The sequence below is a fragment of the Poecile atricapillus genome, chromosome 5, assembly GCF_030490865.1.
Source record: "Poecile atricapillus isolate bPoeAtr1 chromosome 5, bPoeAtr1.hap1, whole genome shotgun sequence".
Lineage (NCBI taxonomy): Eukaryota > Metazoa > Chordata > Aves > Passeriformes > Paridae > Poecile > Poecile atricapillus.
Genome location: NC_081253.1, coordinates 28,106,582 through 28,130,328, shown reverse-complemented (window position 1 = coordinate 28,130,328; position 23,747 = coordinate 28,106,582). Strand labels below are relative to the sequence as shown.

Sequence of the window (23,747 nt, the reverse complement as noted above, 5' to 3'; positions counted from 1 at the left end):
TACAGTTGGTACATTTTTCTTATTTATTCAAAAGCTAGTGGATGACAAAAAGGGTTAAAATGTTTTATACCACCTATTCATTACATGAACAAATACTTAATTCAAAGGGACTTATTTTACAAGCCCCTCTGTCCAAAAACCACACACAAATTAGTTTTTATACACAAATGTTTATTTTCAAATAAACTTCCCCTTTAAACACAAGGAATGAAATCTAAATCTTCATAAAGATGGAACGAAAATCCCTCCAGTACATTGTAATCACTGTTTTGTTGGTCACTACTGGCTTTAACTGTTTAACATCAAAAAACAAGGACATATTTAAAAAATCATGCTACTGGATACCTAGCTCTGCCTCTGACCAGCTCTACACTGATCTCCAAAATTTGAAAATTTTACATCATGAAATCCAAAGCATTTAACTGAACAACAGCTGTGCATTAAACACGAACAACTGAACAAGAAGATTATAAGATGTAATCAAGTTCGTAACGAATATAGGTGTTCTTCTCATCATTATAGATTCTTGGATAATGTGCTATCAGAGCATCCTGTGATCCAATGTAGATTGAATTATAGATCTTCCAATAAACATCTCTGACTTTTCTGGCAGGGTGAAACAAACCCTAGAAAACAGAACAGATCAAAATGTAATAAAAGCTTGAAGTTCCAATGTACTTTTATTGAATTTAATGAAACACTGCAAAAGAAGCACTTGAAAAATGGGCAGGACACACAAGCTGTAGCAAAAACCAGTTCTATAAAATAACAATATACAAACAGCACTTGCGAGAATGTACACTGCAAGAGACTTTCACCTTCCTACTGATGTCAGTATCTTCATGCTGAGGTCCCCACACTGCAAAAATGTGACATTTCTTATCGGCAAATTATTACTAAAACACTATCACACCTTCTCTACACTGACCTGCATTACTTTAATCCTTGCTCCCCACCTGTTAGGTGAGTTTTAATTCCACAGCCAACACAGCCACTGTCATGTGCAATTACATGGAAAAGGAGCCTTTAGATTTTACCACCCCATGCACATTTACAGAAGCTGAACTGCCTAGTGTTGAGCTAGCAGAATCAAGTCTAATCAAAGCACTGTTTTACAGTGCTGCACTCCTCTAAACATGTTTTTCTTGGCTAACAACAAATCATGACTTAATCCTATCCTCTCATTTATTTATCTCACTGATTACTTGTCATAACCCCTCCCACAGCTAATTTATTCCCCAGCCACATCCCCATTAGTTCACATCCTCAAAATTTGTGACACGCTTCCAATTTAGAAATCAAAGTGCCAGGCTCATTTAGTCAACCGATACTCTAATTTACCTGCTCTTTCTACACAAGTTCTGTGATGTAATCAGCTAGCTCCCTATAGTAAACCCTCTGTTTACTGCTTATTTCCACTACTTAAGTCCTTGGCACAGAATACCCTGTTTAAATAACACATTGGAGACAAAATGCCAGGTTTTCCTTTGCTGGAAACCATCTTCAGTTGTCTTTTGTGTCTCCTGGAAAGAAGCCCTGCCTGACAACTGCTGCACACACAAGGTCATACCTGTAAACAATACTGTAACATCCTGCAGGGCCCAATAGCAACTCTGAGGCCCTCCAGAGCCCCCATAACTGCCTGGATGACGTGAGGAGAGGTTTCAAACACATTGGGCCACACGTAATTTAACAAGTGATTAAGAGAATCTTCACAGCCGAACCCATAAACACCAAGGGACATGTGCTGCACCACAGCACTGGCTGTTTGTCTGTGTACAAGATCCCTGCAAAGAGAATAATGTGTATTAATAAGTGAAACTTAGAAGCAACATGATTGGACAAGCATAGTGTTTCTTTTCAGTAACACTTTTCTTGAAAGCACTAACAACACTTTTAAGCCGTACTTACTGACAGCAAGAGGCAGAGTATCAAGAATCAGTCAAGTGAAAAAATATGGGAGTTTTCTGAAAACTTACTGCACTCCAATTCCACAGAAGTACCAACAATAGAAATTATCAAAAGCAGTTTTAATGGAAGAAGTCTCAACTCACTGAAGATGCTTTTATAATTTGAATCTTCAGAATTATTAGAAAAATTGAAGCACACATAATCCAAATTGTCTGCAAATAATGGCTTCCAAATTATGCTGTTCACTTAAAGCCTTTATAGCAAACAAGGACTATATGCTTATTTGCTATCATTAACCTTCAGGTATATACTTAAAAATATGACCACGGGTAACTGTACCACAGAAGAAGTGCACTCACCTGTCCATTAAAGCATCTTCAAGCAATGGTGTAACAGCATAAATGTAATCTTTTCCCATCTCTCCAATGTATTCAAACAGGAAAGAAAGAGATTTTAACACACCATTCTGGACATTTAGTTCTGGAACTCTGTATTCATTCATGAGTGCAGGCAGCACTGTGAAAGGTGAGCATGTTTCAGCCACAATAGCAATTGCTACTGTAGTACATACTCTGTTCTGTCTTTCCTGTACTTTCAAGTTGTTTAGCAGTGTGGCCAATACATCGTGAGGTCTGGAAGAGATAACATGGGCATCCACATCAATAGATTCAGTGAAGATTTAGATAAAATTAGTTAAGCTTCAAACAAGTGTCAGAGAAACATGGTTTAGCCCTCATAAAAAGTTTAGAGAACTGGGAAACAAACTCAACACTAAATATGAAACACTAAACTCCAGAACAGCTAAAGGATTTCTTCTCATAACCAACGTTTTCTACTTTGTCTAGACTTCGCTTTTTCCCTGCCCTCTGCTCTTCCTCTTGTGAACTCTGGAGGGTAGCAGAGCCTCCCCACTATTACTCTGATCCCAAAGGAAATTACAGACATATATAAAACCATAAGCATTGACAGACATAGGTTATGTCCTGCATGAACAAGTGACAGCACTCCTGACTTCTTGCTCTATCTGCATTCAGTCAGTCATCAGTCACTTACAGAACATGCATAAAGGGGGCAACTGTGCTTTATTCTACAATGTGCCAACTTGTAGTGTGACCTTAGTGGAAACAAACCTTTAAAAAATCAATAAAACTACTGATTTGGTGGGGGGGGGGAGAAAAAAAAAGAGAGGATAAATTATTTAAAGGAGTGTTTACAAAATAATACAAAGAGGGTCTGAATGCACATCACAGCATCAAAAATTCATCAGACAACAGCTCTTACTCCCAAATAAGACTCTAACCTTATTAGTCTACAACTTTTGTTACGAAGTGCAACATCCTATGTTAATGAAGAATATGTGATTGTATTCTTCAAAATGAGTAAAACTATGTCTGCACATATAAAATGTAGAGAAGTGTGAATATTTCACATCAGAAAACTAGCAATCATCACTATGTTTGGTAACTGTGTGCAGAAGCAGATAAGCGTTAAACCAACTTACCCAATAGCTTTTGCAATATAACCAAAAGTGTTTACTGTGGCTCTTCTGATAGCTTTCTTGTGAGCTTTTAATAATTCAAGCAGTTCAAAGCAGATCCTCATCCATTCTCTTGCAGAAACATACTCTGCACCTCTGAAAGAGAATCAAGTGAGTTACCTGTTCAGGGATGCAAGAAGTTTTTATACAAAGCCACAAACTGTAGCACTTATTAATTTGCTATTCACAGAGGTAACAGCTCAAGCATTTCCTTTATTAGGTAATTCAACAGTGTGTCTGCTAAGTATCTCAAGTTTTATGCAAAATTTCAGAAATATCAAGAGATATGACAGTAAATACCCAAACGCCAAACTTGAGCTTTTGCTACAATTGCCCACAAAGAAGGTTAGATATTTTATCATTACTCCGCTTACCTGTCTGCAATACGCCCAACAAGATCAATACAATTTTCCTGTACTTTCTCATGTCTGTTCTTCAAAATAGGTGTTAGCCGTGGCAGAAGGTCTTTGATTGGTGGTGTCATCTTATGCATACCTATTGAATTCAAAGAGGCACATTTAATTTTATAGTTTTTTATTTTAATTTTGCTCTAGAACAGCTAAGTAATCAATACAAAAACATACCTATAACATTCACAATTGCCTTAAGTGCTCCGAGTATGCTGCCCAGTACTTCAGGATATTCTTCACCCAGGTACTCATACAAAACGACACCTAAGTGTCCCATCAGTTTTTCCTACAACCAAGTAAAAAGAGTTAGAAGGCAATTTTCCCCTCCCCTCTCATTACTATGACCTACTAGAGCAAATCTGGAAGACAAGTCCATACCTCTTGACAAGTCTTCATGACAACTGCAGTACGAGAGATCAGGTCAGCAGCCTGCTGCCTGACTTTGGCTGATTTGTTGTTCAAACGCCACAAAACTGTACCACAGATCTGTGGCAAGTAGGGTTTCACTCTTTTGCCTAGAGCATTAACCACTGTGCCAAAACCATTCAACATCACAGAATCCTGAGGGTAGAAACCATAAAGGAAAATCAGACAAACAGCAACACTGCATTTTACCTAAACTTGTCATAATCTAAAATTGCTTTTAAAATGCTAACATTCCAGAGACTGCTTCTGGATTTCATTGAATATGAATGATTTCATTCACTCATAGAGCACTGACATCAAAAAAGGGATTCTAAAAATCTAACTTAGAAGAACACATTTCTGTGTAACTAACAGTGAGATGGTTTACAATTACAGTGAACCAAATACTCCAACACTTGGCCATACCTCTGTTGTCTGTTCCTGAAAGGCGTACAAGATACCATCAATGAGCTGCTCTTCCAGTTTATGATCGATGTCTGCTGCCCCCAGATTTCCCATTATCTTCTCAATTGTTTCCATGACCATTTTTCTGTACTGCTCAGCCTCATCTTTCAGATCATCCACAATCCTAGAAATAATTTCTGCTGCTCCGACTTTATTTGCCAGCTCCACAGTTGTATCAACCAACTGAAATACAGAAATGTTAAACAAGCAAGCATTAAAATTATGCTTAAAAGTAGTTAAAAGCTACCTTCTACATCTTGAAAATAATTTCCCTATTATGAATAAACATGTTAAGCTCACTATAAAAAACTAGTTTTACCTCTAGAAATCATCCAGTGTTTTTAAGAATATAAATGGGGTGAACCACCCCACCTTGCAACTGATGAAGACATTCACAGATGTAAAATGTCATGATAACCTCCTAAGAACCCAAAAATCTTCTTAGCTGCACAACTTCTAAATTGCTACTACGAACAAAAATCAAGTTTCAGGACACAGACAAAAATAAATACCTAGCCTAAATAACCACTCTAATTCTCTTCTGCTGTAAATAATTTCCCAGCTAAAAAAACACAAAAAATACCTGTCTGTAATTTCTTCTGTCCAGTGCCATTCTGTGCTGCCAGAAATGTTTGAAGAAGGGTGGCAAGATTTCTGTTTTAATGTAATTTGCTTCAACACCATCTGTACCACAACATTGCTTTACCACCTGACAGGAAAAAAAAATTCAACAACTTTAACTTGGTGCAGGGTGTGGGGTAGGCGATTTGGGGTGGGGGTTTTTTGCTTTTGTTTGGTTTGGATTCTTTTTTTTGCATACATATTCAATATCAATGCTAAACTATCATTCTGACGTACCTTCAACACAATTTTTTTCATCTCTTCATCAGGAGACTGGAACTCTCTGATAAGAATCAGCATGACTTCTCTAGTGTAGTAGTTTGCATACTCGGCATCCATGAGTGGAATCAGGTAACCAATAGCCTTCAAAAATGCAGCCAAACCCTATTTAAATGCAGAATATGTCTCTAATAAGTTACAGCAGGTACACACCCATTTCAGCTCAAACTAAAGAAAGAATTTTAGATTTACCTTTCCTCTGTGCTGACGAATACCCTTCCACAAGGGCTTCAGGACAGAATCAAATGACTCAATACCATAGGGAGTGGCTGCCTCAGCCAAAGCAGCAATGGCCAAAGCACTGATGGTGCGAACTTTCTGCTGCTCATCCACCAGCCCTGAAAAAGAGCAGGTTTTAGTACCACTTCTTGTACTTGTGTCTTAAGTTCAAAACAGCAAAACAGCAACAATAGCAAAATAGCAAAAACAGAGAGGCAGTGTAAAAACTTATTTTCAGGAATACCAAACCACTATTAGCCCTTCTTCATCTTTCAGAGTCAGCTGAAATGTTTCTTGGAGCCATAGCAACAACAAAACCAGGACCTTACTGTCACTGTGCCTTACTGAGGTATGAAAAATTTTCCAGATACAAAGTTCACAAAAAAGTCTTTGTCTGGGAAAGCAGAACTTACCATGCTCAATAATTTCAACCAAGCTCCTGAGATGAGGCAGGATAGCACAACCCATAAGAATAGCAATCTGCTGTACAATCTTGATGCCAGTGTGTCTGGCCTGCCAGGATTTTTTGCTTTTACAGACAGCTTTTAGGAAGGGCAATAGAGAAGGAATGCCCAGAGCAGACGCAACAACGGCAAAGGCTCGAGCTGTTGTATTTCTGACATACTCATCCATGTTATCAATATCAGGTCGCATTGTGGAGATCATTGTTGCCAAACCCGCAGCCTGCAGGACAAAACACAAAACATACCAATTGGATTTATGAAAAGCACAGTTAATTGTTCTGCCATGCCTATAAACATGCAGGTATATGTAAGCTAACTCAGTGCTTTAATGAAGGATGGAGTTTTACCTTAGCCAAGTTGGAAATAATTTCTCTGCCTTCCACTCTAGCATAATAGTCTTCATCAATCAGCAGTGGCTCAATGACGACAAGGATCTGAAAAAGATAAATTAATACTTCCTTTTACTGAAACTTTCTATAGTATTTCTAGTCCTATTAGAGTCTATGAAACAGAGACGATTCCATTAATTCAAGCTTAAAGCCTTAAAATGATCAGAAAAAAGTTATGTATATATAACATTGTTTTTTATAGCTCTTAAGGATGTGGTCTGGAGATACTACCTGTATCAGCTAAGGTCCTTCCCACCTCCAAATATGCATATGTCATATTTACATCATGCTTCAATACTGCAAAGCCTACACTCCAACCACACTATAAAAACTTTAAAGTTTGGTTTAAGATACATGAAAGCCAAGTATGCTTTAAAAAAGTAACATCGTCCTCTTCTGATACACAGATAAAATGCAGAAAGAGCAAATCAGAGATGAAATAGCAAACTGCAACAGACCTTGTGTACGTATGGTCGGACCAAGTCATCCAATTTGTAAAGAATTCTGTCGATGACTTTGACAAGCAAGTGACGCTCCTGATCTTCGAGTGTTGGTGACATCAGCAGAGGCAGAATCTGATTGAACAGAGGCCCTGCTCCAAATTCCCGAGCTTTATCTGTAATTTGCCGCAACGCAGCCTGAACAAAACCAGAAAACCTGCCAGTTAAACTAAGGAAAAAACACTGAGCAATCATAAAACAGGTACTAACCACATCAAAATGTAATTGACTACATCCACCAGCTCCCAAATACTTGCCCCAACCTCCACAGAACTATTTCAAGCAATTTTATGCTGATCTGTTAAAACACAAATGTGTGATGACAAACAGTGTGCTGTTAGTGCCCAGGTGTTCAGTTTTCAAGAGAAGCATACTTCTGAGCTAATACTGGCTCCATTTGGAAAATAGCTTAATAGCCCTTGTTTGCATCCAGGCAGCTTGGCGCTTGGTCAGTTTAGAGCATTTGCAGAAAAGACTGCTATTATGCTAGAGGTCAAAACTTAAGTAAGAGCTACACGAGGTAGCTAACTTAAGTGTAAGAAGCAAAATCCAGGAAGTTACAAAGCCGTGTAAGCAAAACGTACTACAAATCCAGCTTCTCGTAATTGTAAAAAAAAAAATAAAATTATACAAGCCCTACACTATTCACTGACTGACACTACTGTCAAAAGAGCAACAGTACTAAGCCACACAGATATAGACGAGGAAGAAAAAATACAGTAAACAGGGTGTGCTGTTTTGGCTGGAATTGAGCTGATTTTTCTTTACAGCCACTGGTATGGGGCTGTGTACTGGATTTGGGCTGGAAACAGTGCTGATAACACAGGGACGTTTAGTTACTGAAAAGCAGGGCTTACACAGAGTAAGGCCTTTTCTCCCTCTCACCCCACCACTAAGAAGGCTGATTGACACAAGAAATTGGGAGAGGACACAGCCAGGACAGCTGGCCCTAGATGCCCAAAGGGATGCTCTACATCACAAGGCACCATGCTCAGCATACAAGCCAGGGAGAAAGCTGGCCAAGGGTCACTGCTAGGGGACTGCTTGGGCATCACTTGGTTGATAGTGAACAACTGTTTTCCATCTGCATCACTTGTTTTCTAGGGGTTTATTTCTCTCTTTTTTACTTGTTTTTTTAATTTTCCTTTATTACTATTATTCATTCTTCTTATCTCAGTGCACAAGTTTTGTCACTTTTACTCTTCTGATTCTCTCCTTCACCCTAATAAGGGAAGGGGGACAGAAACAAGCAGCTGTGTGGGGCTTAATTACCAGTTGGATTTAAACCACAATAGATAGCAAATCTTAGGAGATTATCTTCAAGAGAAACCCATGGACAACTGAAGCAAAACCTGAAAACAAACATAAATTTTTGAAAAATGAGATTACATAAACATACCTCACAATTCATCTTACCTTTCGCATGGGAGGTGTGCCATTCTTTATTTTCAGAAGCAATTTCATTATTTTTCTTTCCTTCTGTTCCTCAGGACTCAGAGTCGATTCATCAACATCAACCTACAAGTAATTCCAGACAAATAAATGGGCATTACTACATAATCGAAAGAAAGCAGGGAAGTTAAATCAGCATGAGTGAAATCTCCATTACCAGCAGCTTGTCAAAGTACTGGATATCATCTGGTTTCAGGAATGGCAGGTTGCCAGATGGCTGGTCATTAACACTCTTCATAGTGCGGTCCTCTGTCTGCATGTGGAATCCTGTCATACCCCCCAGAGGCGTTGGAGTTGCTGTGAGCTTCCGAGCAGGAGTACGGATGGGCACGTAACCAGCTGGGGGTGGGAGAACCTAAAGAAGGAAGAATAAAATTCATTTTAATTGCAACAGATATAAAAAGAAGAAGTCATCAAATACAAAACATTGCTTGAAGTTGTAACTCTATTTGTTTGGGGATTTGTGAGTTATTGCATACAACAGATCCCATGTTCTCAGTAATACAAACTTGTATTGCAAGCTTGTATTTGCACTTACCCTGTGCATTTCAGAAGAAAGCTCACTCCCACTGCTCAGTGCTTGGATAATAAATTGTGAAGTCTCCAAGGATTAAAGAAGCACTTCAGTAGCTGAATTAACATAGTATACGTGCTGTCTCACTATTTGTGGCCCTCTTCCAGGTTTGTCTACATCTGGACCTACCATTTCTATCAGTCCATACAGAGTACATTTCTAGTCTTGACAGGCATTTCCAGCACTGAGAAGCACAGTAATGATTTGCCTGTGAAATCACCTTTAGACCCCCCCTTTCTAAGGGATTTACAATAAATCACTGAGCAAGTCAAACAAGTGTGTACAACCAATAATCAATACTTAATGTGAAACATTCTACTTCCGGAGAAAAAGCAAATCAGTAATCCCTGGTAGGAAAAAAACTTAATTATGGTCTGCTATATTTTAATCCAGATGAATTACCTTATATCCTTCAGGAAACATAGCATCCAATTCTTCATCAGAAAGTGGTCTGTTTCTTTCATCAATTTCCCTCTCCCAGCGCCAAGCCTGCAGCTGTTCAGGAGTCATGCTCATGATGTGACCTATATTCAAATTTAAAAAAAATATATTTTAAAAAATCCTTTTGTATGCAGAAGCAGATGATTTGTTTACTTGACTTTGAAATGCTCTCTTGAGTCAAAGTTTCCATAGCACCTGAACTCTGTAAGATATCAAACTTTTACAGAGCCTTTTATCAATTTTTTTAAGCAACTAAACTGAACAGCAACAGACATGTAACCTTAGTCTCAATTCCTCTCCAGAAATGAGTTGCTGTGGACATTGCCACAAAAATAGTAAACTGAGCATATACTGACTGCTCTCATACAGGCAGGAGAGAATACTGGGCAGAAGCTTGTTTCAAAAGACAATACAAAAGGAACTGTTTCATTCCCACAATACAAAGTGAAGCCTTAGACAAGGGACTGAACTTACCTGGGGTAGGGGTTGCCATGTTCATAGCTGGGGTACCGATGGGTGTTTTGCCAGGTGTCAGAACAGGAGTGCTGCCACCCATCTGGCTGGCAGGTGTTTCATCCCAGCGTGACTTCCTTTTGCTCGCTCCTGGGGTTGGTGTCTCACCAATGGAGTCACCACCTCTATCTGTACGAGGTGTCTCAGCCCAGCCACTGCCATGGCCCGGCGTATCTAAGAAAAAACAAATCAAATTTACTCATAAAGCTGAACACTATATACGCCAATTATACTATCAATATTCAAATCCATTTTCAGTATCAAATTAACAAACAGTAGGCAAAAAGTAAAGACTACTTTTGTGAATATTGAAAACACAGGCATTACACCAAAAATATCCAACAGAGGACTTTGTTTTAGGAAAAAGGTGTCATCTTCTTTCTGAACCTTAGCATAAAAAGATAAGATTCTAAAAAAAAAGAACTACTCAGATATTCTAGGAATTGAACAAAGTACTCCATGTACTCCCTTGATAAAAGCATTAGGTAACAAGTGTTTCACTGCTTTCTGCCAAATTCAAATTAGGCAGGTGAGATGCTTCTCAAATTTGTTTTAGCAACAACCTCTTAAAAAAACCCAAAACAATTAAAAGCCAACACATACAAACATATCATGAAAAGCAATTCAACATGTGCTTCTTTACTTTGTCCTTTATACATTAAAATCCCAACTGCAGCAGCCATTAGATATGACAAAACCGTGGTTCAATTTTTGAGCCAAGATACTTTCGTGGATGCCACTTAAGCACAGGCAGAACCCAATGCTGAGAACTCAGACAAGAATAACTCCCCACATCAACCACTAGATGTCAGAATATAATTACTTCTTGCCTGGCTTCTGAACTCACTGTTTAGTGAAGGCAGATAAACCCAGTACAAGTAACCATTCAAAACTTATTATGCACCTCCCAGTTTGCCACAAATACCTCTTTCTGTTTTGGGGGTTTCATCCCATCGATTTTTCCGTGCACTGGAAGTGGCACCTCCATGGCCCGGTGTTGCGTGACCAGGTGTGTCCCGGCCAGGTGTTGCAGCTCCTGCTGGTGTGTGACTGGGAGTTGGATCCCAGATTTTTGAGCCTGGGGTGGCACCTGGAGTTTCACTACCCTTTGCACGGCCTGGAGTTTCATCCCATCGCAGAGATGGGGTGTGTCCAGGAGTCTACACAAGACAAAACCAAAAGTATCAGTATCTCATCCTATACAATAAAAGATTGCTAGTTGTTCTTAAGTAAGAAACTTCTGACACTCAGGAGGATTAGCACTGATAATGTCTTCTGTAGACATCTGAAGAGCACTAGGTCATTACCTCTGCTTGATCCCAGCTGGACAATTTTTTAGGTGTAGCACCAGGAGTCTGATCAGCTGTCTGATCCCAACGCCGCTTGCGTTTTGAAGGTGGCTGAGAAGCAGCTCCATTGACGACTTTGAGCTCTCCAGCTTTAGCTTTTTCAGCTAGTTGTTGCCTAATTTCCCTCTGTTCAAGACCACAAGAAGAAAAACGTAAGAACTCTTCAAATTATACCTTTAAGAGAGTTGTTTCGATATATCTTTATGGTTTTTTTGAGGTTTTCCTCAAATAACCTGCAATTAGCTACCACTTTCATTTCCAGGCCACACTTTTTACAAATTCTTCTATACTGACAGAGCAGCTCTGTTTGAGGGGCTGTTTTAAAATTAATTTTTCAATAAAAGCCATTCTTACAGCAAGTGCAAATGCACAGAAAATTTTTATCAGTTTGTGTACTCCTGCACTTAGGCCTTAAGACCATTACCCATCTGCTTCAATGAAGTACCACCTCAATAAATTAAAGGTGGATGATTCAGAAAATATGTTCACAAGAGCTACACCCCATGACATAAAAAAGCCCTGAAATTCCTATTTTAAATCCTGAGATGATACTGCTAAAACAGCTCACTAACAGAGACTGTTTTACATTTATCAATTAATCCATAAGCAGTAAGACTGCTAAAATTATTAACTAATCCCTCTCTTAGGATAAGACAAATCAATGTTAGAAGTCATTGCAACTACAATGGTCTTGCTCCAATTAGCAAGATGGTACTGTAGGTATTACACAAGAAATCTGTTTATACTACCAATATCTTTTTAACTATTAAAATAAATCTGAAAGCATGTTTTTGGATTTTTTCCTTTTTGGTTTTTTATTAATCTTTAAAACCAAATGCCAATCTTATACCAAATCTTAATACTGCAACATCTGTTGTAGGTACTTCAGCAAAAGCCTTTTAAAACCTCCCTGGCTTTCCTATACATAGAGCTCACAAAAACAAACATCTCTCAAACTGAGTAATTCTCAGTTACTGTTAGATTTTGTCTCTCCTCCTCTGAAAGAAAATAAACAAGATAAAGTCTAAGTTCTACCAAAAAAAATCAGATTAAAATATATTGAGAGTATTTTTTCCTGCACTGTTTAACTATTACGTAGAACAGATGTTTTTTAGAACTTTCATCTTTAAGTTCTACTGACTTTCAATATATGAAGAACATGATTTTTCAAAGAAAAGGGCTTTTAAGTCAAGACTAAGTCAAGAGAATTTATGTTCCCACTTTCTTAACATGCTTTCAAAGGCTGTAATGCGAAACTCAGTCCAAGTGGAAAACCCTCCCCTCCACACACCTCTTCTTTTGTTAAATGCTGTTCACGCATAACATCCATGTATGTTCTGGCATTCATTTTAGGGTCTGGAGTCTTCCCTCCTGCAGAAGAGAACAGCAACAGGAATGGAGCACAATGAGTACAGGATAAGCAGAAACTATGGACTTCTACTGTCCTGCTCTAGTATTATATTATTCCATGATCATTTAATTTTACTTTTTGATCGAAAATTTTTTAAATTACATGTATCTTACGTTTATTCAGTTTGCTGATCAATTTAACCTGTTTGAACACAAACATAACTACTGCAGTTTCAAACAAATATTTTAAAGCCGATAAAAATGATAAAATGACAACACAGTTAAGAGTCTTCAGAAGTGATGGGTTCCTGGGTTGCTAATCCGGAATACGTACACTTTCGTGCCTTTGTCTCCATCAGCAGTTCTGACTTCAAGCAGCAGAATAGAAGCCTAGAAAATTATCTCTTTACCATTAGTAACACTTTGGAAAGATATTTATAATCAAAACATTACCTTGTGTAAGCTGTTAAATCCTACTTGTTATCTGACTATAAATAACTATTGCATACCTAAGTAATGTTTAAATTGTTTTATCATAAAGACCCATTTATAAGTTTGACAAATCTGGACATGTCTCACAGACCTTCTAGTGTCATATTGTAACAGGGCTTCATTAAAAATAAAAATAAAACAAAATAAAAAACCCCAAAATACTGTTTGATGACACTTTCCCCCTCTTCTCTTCTCAAGGGACACTTGTGATTGGGAGCTGAATGCAATACAGTACATACACCACCACAACAATACTCACAGGTAATGGGTTTTGTACACCATATGTTGTTTTATGCTCTGTATCTTGCATTAATTGAAATTTTAAATACTTTAAAAGAAGCCCAACTTTATATAAATGAGACTTGTCAAGAAAAACACTTTTCTTTAAGAAAAATGTGCAGATTTGCTATACAAGTGGTATAGCTATTACACTTTAGGGAAAAAAATAAACTTCTTAAACATTTCTATGCTGAAGATCACTGCCCAATTGGCTGTGTCTTTCTGACACTAGCTTTGATAGGACTTTCCTTTGGAATACTTTTTCACCATAATCTACACAGGATGTGTTGAACTGCACCCTTAAGAATGCAGACAGGACTGGCATATAGCAGTACTGCTGTAGGAAAGAAATTAAGGACAGTTAGTATGGGCCTGTGAATTCTGACAATACATGTTTATATCAATTACAATTAAGCAAGTAAAATAATTAATATCCCTATTAATTCATGCAGGCTGAAATTCTCATTTGCAAAACCTGCAAAATAGCTACTAATTTTAAGCCAACAGGCACCTCATTGCCACACGTGAAACTCACTCACCTGAAGAAAATTTCAGACCCACTAACACCCCTTCTCCTGACTTGCATTCTAAAATTATCAGAACAGACTTGAACTATTAATAGTATCAAAGTCTTATAAATGCTTTTGCTTCTTTTAGCTATACCACCTAAAATTTACATAGGATGGTAAGAATTAGGTGCTCTACTAGCATTTCAAAAGCAGTAACCCTGTAAATCTATAACTTGGAATGAAATCTATCAAGGTACTGAATGAATCTGAGCACTCAATACACAAGTTGTTCAAAGTACAACGCACAACCCAAAACGAAATGAAAAGAGAAACCTTTAACCCTTTGTGTTTCTATGGCAATGGCTCATTGACAATTTTCTTGTCCTTCTACCTGGAAAGAAAACTCGTATTATAAAAGATGAAGAATATGGCATCTAAATTTTCAACCAAATCTCTATGAAAAGGGGATGTTTAAAATAAAACTAAGTTTATAAGCATGCCAACAGAAATCAAAGGGCTAAAGACAATTAAAGACAAAAAATTCTTAAAGGGTATAGAAAAGCCAAAATAAATTACCATCTGCAAAAGGATCAAGACGCTCAGGGGAAATTATCATCATCCGCCTGTGCTTTTTGTACTCATCTTCCCGATCTGCAATCTTTTGAGGACGGTGCTCTGCAAAAGGATCATACTAAAAACCAAGAAAGCCCATTAGTCACAGATTCATGAAGACTAATATAAGAAGTGTATGGTACTGTATTCATTTTCTGTGTTATTAAAAAGACTTAAAATATTTTTTGCCTTGACTATGCAGGAAATGTCAAAACACTACACTAACTTAAATTTTACTTCTGTAACTAGAATTTCAGTTTTTTAAACACAGAACTTCTTATGAAATAATTTCTGGTAAAAATTTGACATTTGAAGAGTTTATTCACTTGTTCACCAAAGCATTTCATGCTGTGTCAACCTTTCCCTTTCTTTTTGCAGGGTGACTTAATGCTACTTCTTGTGCTTTTAAATTTTACAGAAAAATACTCCAGGAATATAAAACTAACATGATTACATTTTTCTTAAAAAACAAGAAGTATAAAGGATATTAAGTTTTCCAGTTATTTTAATTTAATGCAGTATCTGATTTAAATTTTAAAAAATTTCTATAGTTTACTTTCTATATTCATGTTGGCTTTACATGCACAAGTGCCAATCTTTATCACTCTGTGTAATTCCAAACTAAAGCATTAACAAGTTTACAGCAACATTTAAAAAACACAGCTCTTTACATACATCTTATATTTCCAGAAAACAAAACCTGTTATTAACACTTCTTTACCTCAATCCTTACAAGAGTATTTTATTGTGCCTTCAATTAAGACATACCTGTTCAGTAGACTGTGGTATGTCATTAAGCAATGCCACTGGAGCATGGTATCCTGGCTTCTTCTGGCCAAGCAAACTTGTGGAAGGGTAGTCATCATCATCCTGTCAGTAAAGACATGGTGAATTTGTCATGCTGGTATTATATTTAGATAAAGCAACATCAAATTAACATGCTGTGGTCATTGAAAAGATGAAAATGTACAAGTACATTCAAAATTTTGGCAAGCTTACTCATATAGCTTTTCTTACTATTCCCAAACTGGCCAGTCAGATAAACCTGCTCATATCAGTAAGAAGGCTCAAGTTTCTTCAATGTGCTACATTTAATCAAGTATGCTATCTAATTAGACAAAAAGTCTGTATTTCATATTAGTGCTACTGTTACAGTTCCCTAGTTGGCATGAGAACTGGTACAGAGATATCCAAACTGTTTTTCTTACAAGTCAGATATATATACATATATATATGGAACAGGACTTAATAACCCCATAAAAAAGCTTCATAAACAGTGAAAACTTCAGAGATCAATTCATGTTAGTTTAGTTATACTTAATCATAATGTCAAAAACAAGCACTTGCTTTAGCTATTTCTTCATATCAGTAGTCAATTTCTATTAGATTATTTACAGCAACCCAAAAGAAAAAGTGCTCATAAAATAATTAGATGTTGTCTGTGAGCCCCAGAGTAACAGAAATTTTTAATAACGCATTCTTAGAAGTTTATAGATGACACAAGTAGGTCACTAAGAAAAACACCTCATGTATCAACTAGTACTAAACTAAACAATCTTTCTCATTCCTAGAAACAGAATTCTCTCAGTGTAAGATGTAGTTGCCTATGTACTTATGGTAAGGCCTACAGACCTGACTGTTCCTGCAAGTGAAAGTATGGTCCAATGTTTAACATTAGAAATTAACATAAGGTAATCTTACAGGCAGGATACTTCAGGAGAACACAACACAGTGAAAAAGCCAATTCTTAAAAACAGGTCTGAAATTTGAACCTGAAAAATTAAAGTTTGCTGTTTGTAAAGTTTTATTACATTTTTTACCATCATTTGTAATCCTGGCACAATAAAAGAACAAAGTTAATTATTCCAGTCAAGGCTAACATCAAGTACCAGGCCACAATTTTTTGCCTTCCGCTTGAGCCTGCAAGGCTCTCACAGCAAAATTCATTAAGTACAAGCTAGAATTGCAGCCCTGACAAGAAAGACTTGGGGGAAGCCAGTGGAGGAGAGGCTGGACAGGACCCAGCAATGGCACTCATAGCCCAGAAAGCCAAACGTGTCCCAGGCTGCATCCAAAGCCCCGTGGGCAGCAGGGCAAGGCAGGGGATTCTGCCCCTCTGCTCTGAGATCCCACCTGGAACCCTGCACCCAGCTCTGGGGGCCCCAGCACAGGAGGGACAGGGACCTGGTGGAGTGACTGCAGAGGAGGCCACCAAGAGATCAGAGAAATTGAGAACCTCTCCTTTGAGGGAAGGCTGAGAGAATTGGTTTGTTCAGTCTGGAAAAGAGAAGGCTCCTGAATGACCTAATTGCAGTCTACCTGAAGGGAGCCTACAAGAGAGCTGGAGAGGGACTTTTTACACAGGCATGTAGTGACAGGATAAGGGGAAATGGCTTCTAACTGGAGGAGAGTAGGTTTAGATTGGATATTAAGAAAATAAGTCTTTTTTGTGAGGGTGGTGAGGCTCTGGCACAGGTTGCTCAGAGAAGCTGTAGATGCCCCATCCTTGGAAGTGTTCAGGGCCAGGCTGAACGGTGCTTTGAGCAACATGTTCTAGTGAAAGGCATCCCCTGCCCATGGAAAGAGAGTTGGAACAAAATGATCTTCAAGGCCCCATCCAACCCAATCCACTTCATGATTATGTGCTTCCCAGATAATATATACTTGGTGCACTATGGCTTTAATGACAATTAGCTTTACTTCAAGCAACTGCTATTAAAAATCACTCAAAATCAATTCTGAAATAATTACATTGCATGCCCTAAACAAACTAAATAAATAAAATCACTTACGTCTTCCAATTCAGTTGCTGCAATAGAAGTGACATATCCAGCAAATCTGCTGTCACTGCCACCATAAATTTCTTGATCATAATATCCTGTGGAATCAAGGCCTACTCCTTGTGCTTCATCAAGAGCAGGCTTTTTTCCTTGAATTTCTCGAATTTGTGCTTCGATATCTAGGGTAAAGACATACACACACGAAAGTCTTGTTACACATACATACAAAATGTAGTAGTCATGTTACTATGTACAGCAAACGGAGGTTGCCCAATCTGAAAGATTATTATAAAAGAAATAAACATATATGACATACAAAACTACAAAATCATAATTCATAACCTGGTATTCATTAACAGCTTTTCCTCACATCTTAATATTATCCAGCACAGAGTACTTTAATTGCATGGCTTAAAACAAACTATTTAACTCAGTGTTGCCATATCTCATCTTCCGACAGAGGTAGCAGAAAAGGTTATTTACACCACAGCAGCATTTCTCAACACTATACTAACAAAACCCTTTCACAAGAAATATAATCCTCTCATTTAAAAAAGCCTTTCACTATGTTATCACAAACTTTGATAATTTAAACAACTCTATTGAAAACAATTACTGCACAGGTTCTCAAAACTGAAATTTAATAAAACATCACAGTATTGTGCTTTCTAATATACTGCAAAGCTATACTATCTTTAAGTAAGTAAATAAAAATCCCAACTCTAATATGTCACTGGGTAACAAGTTAATAAAAAAAACCCCAAAACTTAGGAACAGTTTCTTTTCACTCAAATGTTAAAGGAGAAGCTCAAATGTTATTTACTCATCACTATTCCTGCCTGCACCACCATATTTGAAGACTACTATTATTCTGATAACAAAACACCCTTCAAATGGGACAAATGGAAGCTTTGTCATCCTTGTACTATATCAGGATCTGACTCTAATCAACTCTGGTGGCCATCTTTGACCTTAGCAATTTGGTACTTTCAGAAAGAACATTAATTTCTTAATCCAAAAAACAAGGAACAAAATTGAACCATGCTTTCCTCCCATCTGTTGTAATGCAACACATAAATAAATTCCAGTAATCCAACTATCTTCAACAAATGTAACTGTATGCATATTGAGGCACAGCTGTGCAAAAATGATTATTGTTTTCATGTGAATTTTGAGTTAATAGATATGGAAACACAATAACCACACAATGTAAATTTCACTAGATCAAACAATTACTTTAATGGCCAAGAAAACCCCCAAGAGTTGCATTTCATAGCTGCAGGAATACAAAGGATCATGCTTGAGAAGAAGAATTGGATTACATGGTCTCAAAAGACCCTTTCAACATCCATTATTCTGGGATTCACCCTCTCCCACCTGAAGTGGTATTGCTTGCCACATTAACTTAAAGGAAACTTGTCAATTTCCAAAAAAAGCTACAGGAAATTTTGTTCACAAATAATCTTGAATCCTGAATATTCAATAATTGTTTACTACTGTTGCCCACTTCTCTTTCAGGATGAATAAATTTTACATGTTCTTACCAACAGGCCATCTTACAAAAGACACTACGATGTTATGCAACACTTGCTAGGAAACCTGACAAAAATTAAAATAAGAATACTTTTTTTAAAAGCTAGGATTATTACTAATGCGAATTATTGGATCAGAATTGCTTAGTTTAAAAGTTTAAAATGTCAACACTGCAAACTTCAAGCCTTAACGTCACACCTGGGTCCTTTCCTTATCACTTAGACTGCCACTAACCAAAAAAAACCCAACAAACAACACCAACCACAAACCCACTGTAAGACAAATTATGCCTCCTGTACAAAGACACGTTCCCTAGAGAGCTAACTCGATGGAGTTTTACCTGTCAAATCTTTGCCATATAGCTACGAGTAAGAACAGCAGGACTAAGTGTTCATTTAGCCAGAAATACTGATTTCATGTGAAGCAATGTAAACCTTGCAGCAAATCAGCAGTTCCTGCACTGGTCGAGTGAGGAAAACCAGCAGAAATGTGTTTCTAAACTCATCAAGAATCCCACAGACAGAAGATATACCCTAAAGGCTGCTAAGGAGAATCTTGCTCCAGCCACTTCAGGGCTTCCACTGAACTTCTGCAGCTTTCTAGAGCAGAATAACTTCAGTCACCTCTGTGTTACAGAGACTCGTGATGCCTTAAGCTCATGAGAAGCTGAAAGCTCACAAAAGCCTTATACTGCTGGCCATGGGCACCTCCTGAATCCTGCCTGTGGGTACATCCTGCTCCCTCTAAAATCCTGCACAGCCAAGGGGATTTCTGCGAGTCCAAAAATTGGAACACACTGTTCCCCAATGTGCTAGTTCCACGAGAAGCAACAGAAAGAAACTACTGCCAAATTAGGGATCTTTCTCTTGCACTTACAGTGTCCTCTTAAGGTATTCCACTTCTGTGGAATCGTCCTATGGCATGGCTATGGAGCCAGTGCAACTCAAGTACCTTCTCCACAGATTTTTTAGTTATTTCTGTTTTTACCAGAGAGCAGATGAAACTGCTGAAGATTCCTTTTGCAGTCTGGTGCATTGCAGTACTGGGGGTGGAAGAGAACACCTGGAGCTTCCATCTCTACCAAGGATAACAACACCAGCACCAAGTGAGTGATGTGAGAGTACAACCCCACTGCTTCCCTTATTTCCAAAGGGCAGTTAGTGGAACAAAAAACACACTGCCTCTTTACTGGCACACTAAGGCCTGACTGAACATCCATAGCTGTAACCAACTTCAACATAAAAAGTCTACGTATCTTGCCTACAGGATCATCATGCCTGATGGTGATGGTAATCACCCATTCACTGAATCAACCTGACCAGCTGATACAGCTCGAACACGTAACACACCAACAAGTCCCCTGCACTGCAGGACAGGCCACAGAGATTTGCTCATGCCTCCCACCTCAACTATCCCCAACAGAGTTAAGTGAAACAACTGGGTGATTTCTGCAGTAAAAGTGTCAATACAAAAATATTTTCCTATTGATAGTTCTCACCAACTATCATAGGAAGGCCTGATCCTCTAATATTATTTTTAAAACAGCTACATTTCATGAAGAGGGTAGCAGTCTGATTCATATTGGCCTTCTCCTTTAAATTACAGGGACTACATGTGTTGGCAAGGTAAGGAGCATTCTGATCTTCCTACAACAAAACCAGCTGTAGAGCTAACCAGAGTTATATATACCAAAAAACAAAATCTATATATGCTCAACAAACCTTACTGATAGCCACCCTACTTTTTAACTAATGCCACACAGCCTCCAGGTTTAATGAAGCACTCTAGAAAAAACACCCCACAAAACTCCTTGAACCACGAGGCCTGTAGCCACAGGTAGCCTGTGTTTGGAAAGCATCACATATTTAGCTGGAAAATGCTATTTTGACATTCAAGATGTGCCAGTTAGCTTCCTTCAGCTTCCCTGAAAACTTAACTTGCTTGAAAAAGTTCACACCATATTTAACAAAGCTCTTTAATAAAAAGCAAATTAAGAAAGATTGATCACAAAGCAAAATACTTGTTTAATGGCTTAGTCAAACAGGACATACTGGAACCTTCACTCACAGAAAAACAGTAAAGGGAGTGGGATATAGGGGGGAAAAAAAAAGAGAGGAATAATATTCTACTGATAATTTCTGTTCTGTATTTTACTCTATTATTTATATATTTTGGTATTTTAGCAGAAGTAACTTGAACATGCAGTTGATTTGAAACATACCATAAATGCTGAATATTATTAAAGTCAACACAAATTAGTTTGAAGTCTCTAAACATCTATCTCACAGAGAGGCTTTCTCTAATATGTGCTCTGTTAACACACATGTAGTTCTACTCTTAACATTAAAACATGAAAGAAGACTCCGTGTGAGAGAGGTATTTTAGAGAGTAAACAAGTGCTACGTTTTCGTGTCTTATCATATTTTCACACACTTAGCTTGCTCTTGTGTGGCTTTATTTTTAGCTGTTTTAGCACTCTTACACATTAGAACTATTACGTTTGAAGATCTCTGCTCTTCTCTGAGCAAAAAAAAAAAAAAATTAAATTAAAAATTACCCTCAACAGCACTGAAAGCTCATGCATTTGTTGAGGCTTTATAAGACACCACATGAGGATTCACTTTTCAGCCTCAAACACAGAGTTCCTCTTTAACTATGTAACTGCCACAACCTCCAACTGTTCTGATGCCTCTTTCAAGCTGTGCCTTGATCACATCAATCAATAAGTATTTAACAAACAGTACAGATATATTAAAAATATTTTAAGATTATTTAGTAACAAACAACTCAATTTGAAAGATTAGTGAGGATCTGAAAAAAGACAAAACTTGGAAGCAAAATAATCAAGCTGCTCAGCTAATGCTTCCACACTGGGAAAGATCTTTATGTGATCATACCCTGTTATACATATTTTTTATTTAACTACCCTCCCCCTTAAAACTTGTTCTGATACAACACTAATCAAAACACATGCAACTGGAAGCATGTCAGTGTTTTCACCGAAGTCAATGTATCATCATTTGCTCCAATAAATAAGCAATTCTACCTCGGAAATTAAAAAACAAACAACCAAACCTCAACAATTCTACTATTTTATGACAAAAATCTCTTTAGGTAATAGGAGAGGCAGAGCACTGTGATGTGTGATACTCACTTGGGTACTATCACACACAATCCTTATGTATGTCACAGCATATAAACAAAGGACAAGACAATTTCTGTAATAATACCAAACTACCCTAAAATTAAAAAAAAAATCAAATTAAGATTTTAAAGGAAGTAAGACCAAAAGTTTAAGCTTTTTTCATCCCTAAAATCAGATTAGGTCTGTAAAGACTACATTAACCCCACTTCCACGGGAGATGATTGCTTTCCACTTGAAAAGCTTTTTCAGTGCAAAACTGAAAAAAAAAAAAATAAATAAATAAACCAAGAAAAAATCCTAAAAGACAATGAGTACCCGGGCGCCCTGCCTACCTCACAGTGCACAACCACCACCCAGACATAGCTGTCGATTAGTGAATTATGCATACAAATTAAGACAAAATACAGCAGATCACCTATCGTACACAGTAACACAAGTGAAAAACCCCAAAGCAGAACCATAGAATCAGTGTAATTCTACAAATTATTCTCCGGTGCCTGAAAATACTTAAGCGCAGGGCAAGCCGCAGTCAATGCCCACAAAGAGAGCTTTGATTCACACTGAAAAGAGCTGGAAGCAGCAGCGCACACAAGCACACGGCACCTTCGAGAAGAACACACACCGCCTGGGAAAGCCCTCAGCCGCTAAATCGCTCACAGAGCCGCTTTCCCACGTCAACACCCGGCCGGCAGGAAGTGTGTGTAAAATGGCAGCTCAAATGCTCCAGACCTCACGATCTTTCCCCTCCTTCGGGGCACTTTTCTCAGCAAGCAACATCAGCACGGGCCGCGCCGCCTTGCAGCGGGCAACACCCGTTCCCCTGCCCTCTCCGCCTCCTGCCTGCCGAGGGAATAAGAGCGCGTTGTTGGCATTTCTGATGCGAAACTCGCACCAGCACCGCGGGGTTTTCACAGCGCACCGGCTGAGGCCCGATGGGCGGAAGGAGGCCGGGGACGGGGAGTTGAGACCGAGATCCCCCGCTCAGGCCTGGCCGCCGCTCCGTCCCACGCCAACATAGCGAGAGCTCCCCCTCATGCCCGTCCCCCGCCCGGCCCGGGCACGGTGCTGACGAGCGCAGCCGCCATTACACATAGGCCCGGCCCGCCCGGCCCCCGCCCGACGAGCCGCGCCCGACGCTGCTCGGAACCGAGGAGAAACACAAGCAACGGGCGATGTCCAAGCGCGGCCCCAGCGGGCGCGAACACGGGGCCATCCGGGCTATTTTTACCTTCGTGGGTCTTGGCGATCTTCGCCATTTTGTGCAGCGCCAACAACGCCGAGGCGGAACTGCTGCGGCCCCGCCGCTTCCGCCACACGGGGCCGCCAGAGCCAGCAGGGCGCAGGCGCGGCCGCCGTCCCGCGGGCCAAGGGCCAGGCCCCGCCCACCGCCTGATGGACGGCGCGCCCAGCCAATGGCCGTGCGGGGAACCGCGAGGCGCGCGCTGAGCCCAGCCCGCTGTGAGGGAACTTCCGGTGAGGGCGGGGGGCAATGGAAGCGCCAAATATGGGACCGATCCC

General features: G+C 38.9%; 1 protein-coding gene across 3 annotated transcripts; it reads right to left on the bottom strand.

Moving 5' to 3' along the window:
* On the bottom strand, positions 1–23,581 carry SF3B1 (splicing factor 3b subunit 1). 3 transcript variants are annotated; one of them, XM_058839936.1, is made up of 25 exons: positions 23,458–23,581; positions 17,564–17,730; positions 15,540–15,641; positions 14,736–14,850; positions 12,821–12,900; positions 11,488–11,655; positions 11,106–11,340; positions 10,142–10,354; positions 9,629–9,750; positions 8,810–9,007; positions 8,617–8,718; positions 7,159–7,338; positions 6,659–6,745; positions 6,261–6,531; positions 5,821–5,966; positions 5,587–5,733; positions 5,312–5,437; positions 4,690–4,911; positions 4,237–4,419; positions 4,033–4,144; positions 3,823–3,943; positions 3,413–3,544; positions 2,271–2,543; positions 1,571–1,787; positions 1–626 (listed from the first exon to the last, which is right to left on the bottom strand). In XM_058839936.1, exons 1-25 carry the CDS (start codon positions 23,483–23,485, stop codon positions 468–470), a joined length of 3,906 nt encoding a protein of 1,301 aa, XP_058695919.1. In that variant the 5' UTR covers positions 23,486–23,581; the 3' UTR covers positions 1–467. The 3 variants fall into 3 exon arrangements, 2 of the variants coding, with proteins under 2 accessions (XP_058695919.1, XP_058695920.1); XM_058839937.1 differs by lacking the exons at positions 14,736–14,850; positions 15,540–15,641; positions 17,564–17,730; positions 23,458–23,581 and adding an exon at positions 13,214–14,487; XR_009277749.1 differs by lacking the exons at positions 1–626; positions 1,571–1,787; positions 2,271–2,543; ... (14 more) ...; positions 10,142–10,354; positions 11,106–11,340 and adding an exon at positions 13,214–13,269 and having other exon boundaries at positions 11,594–11,655; positions 23,458–23,538.
* Between the last annotated feature and the right edge of the window lie 166 nt (positions 23,582–23,747).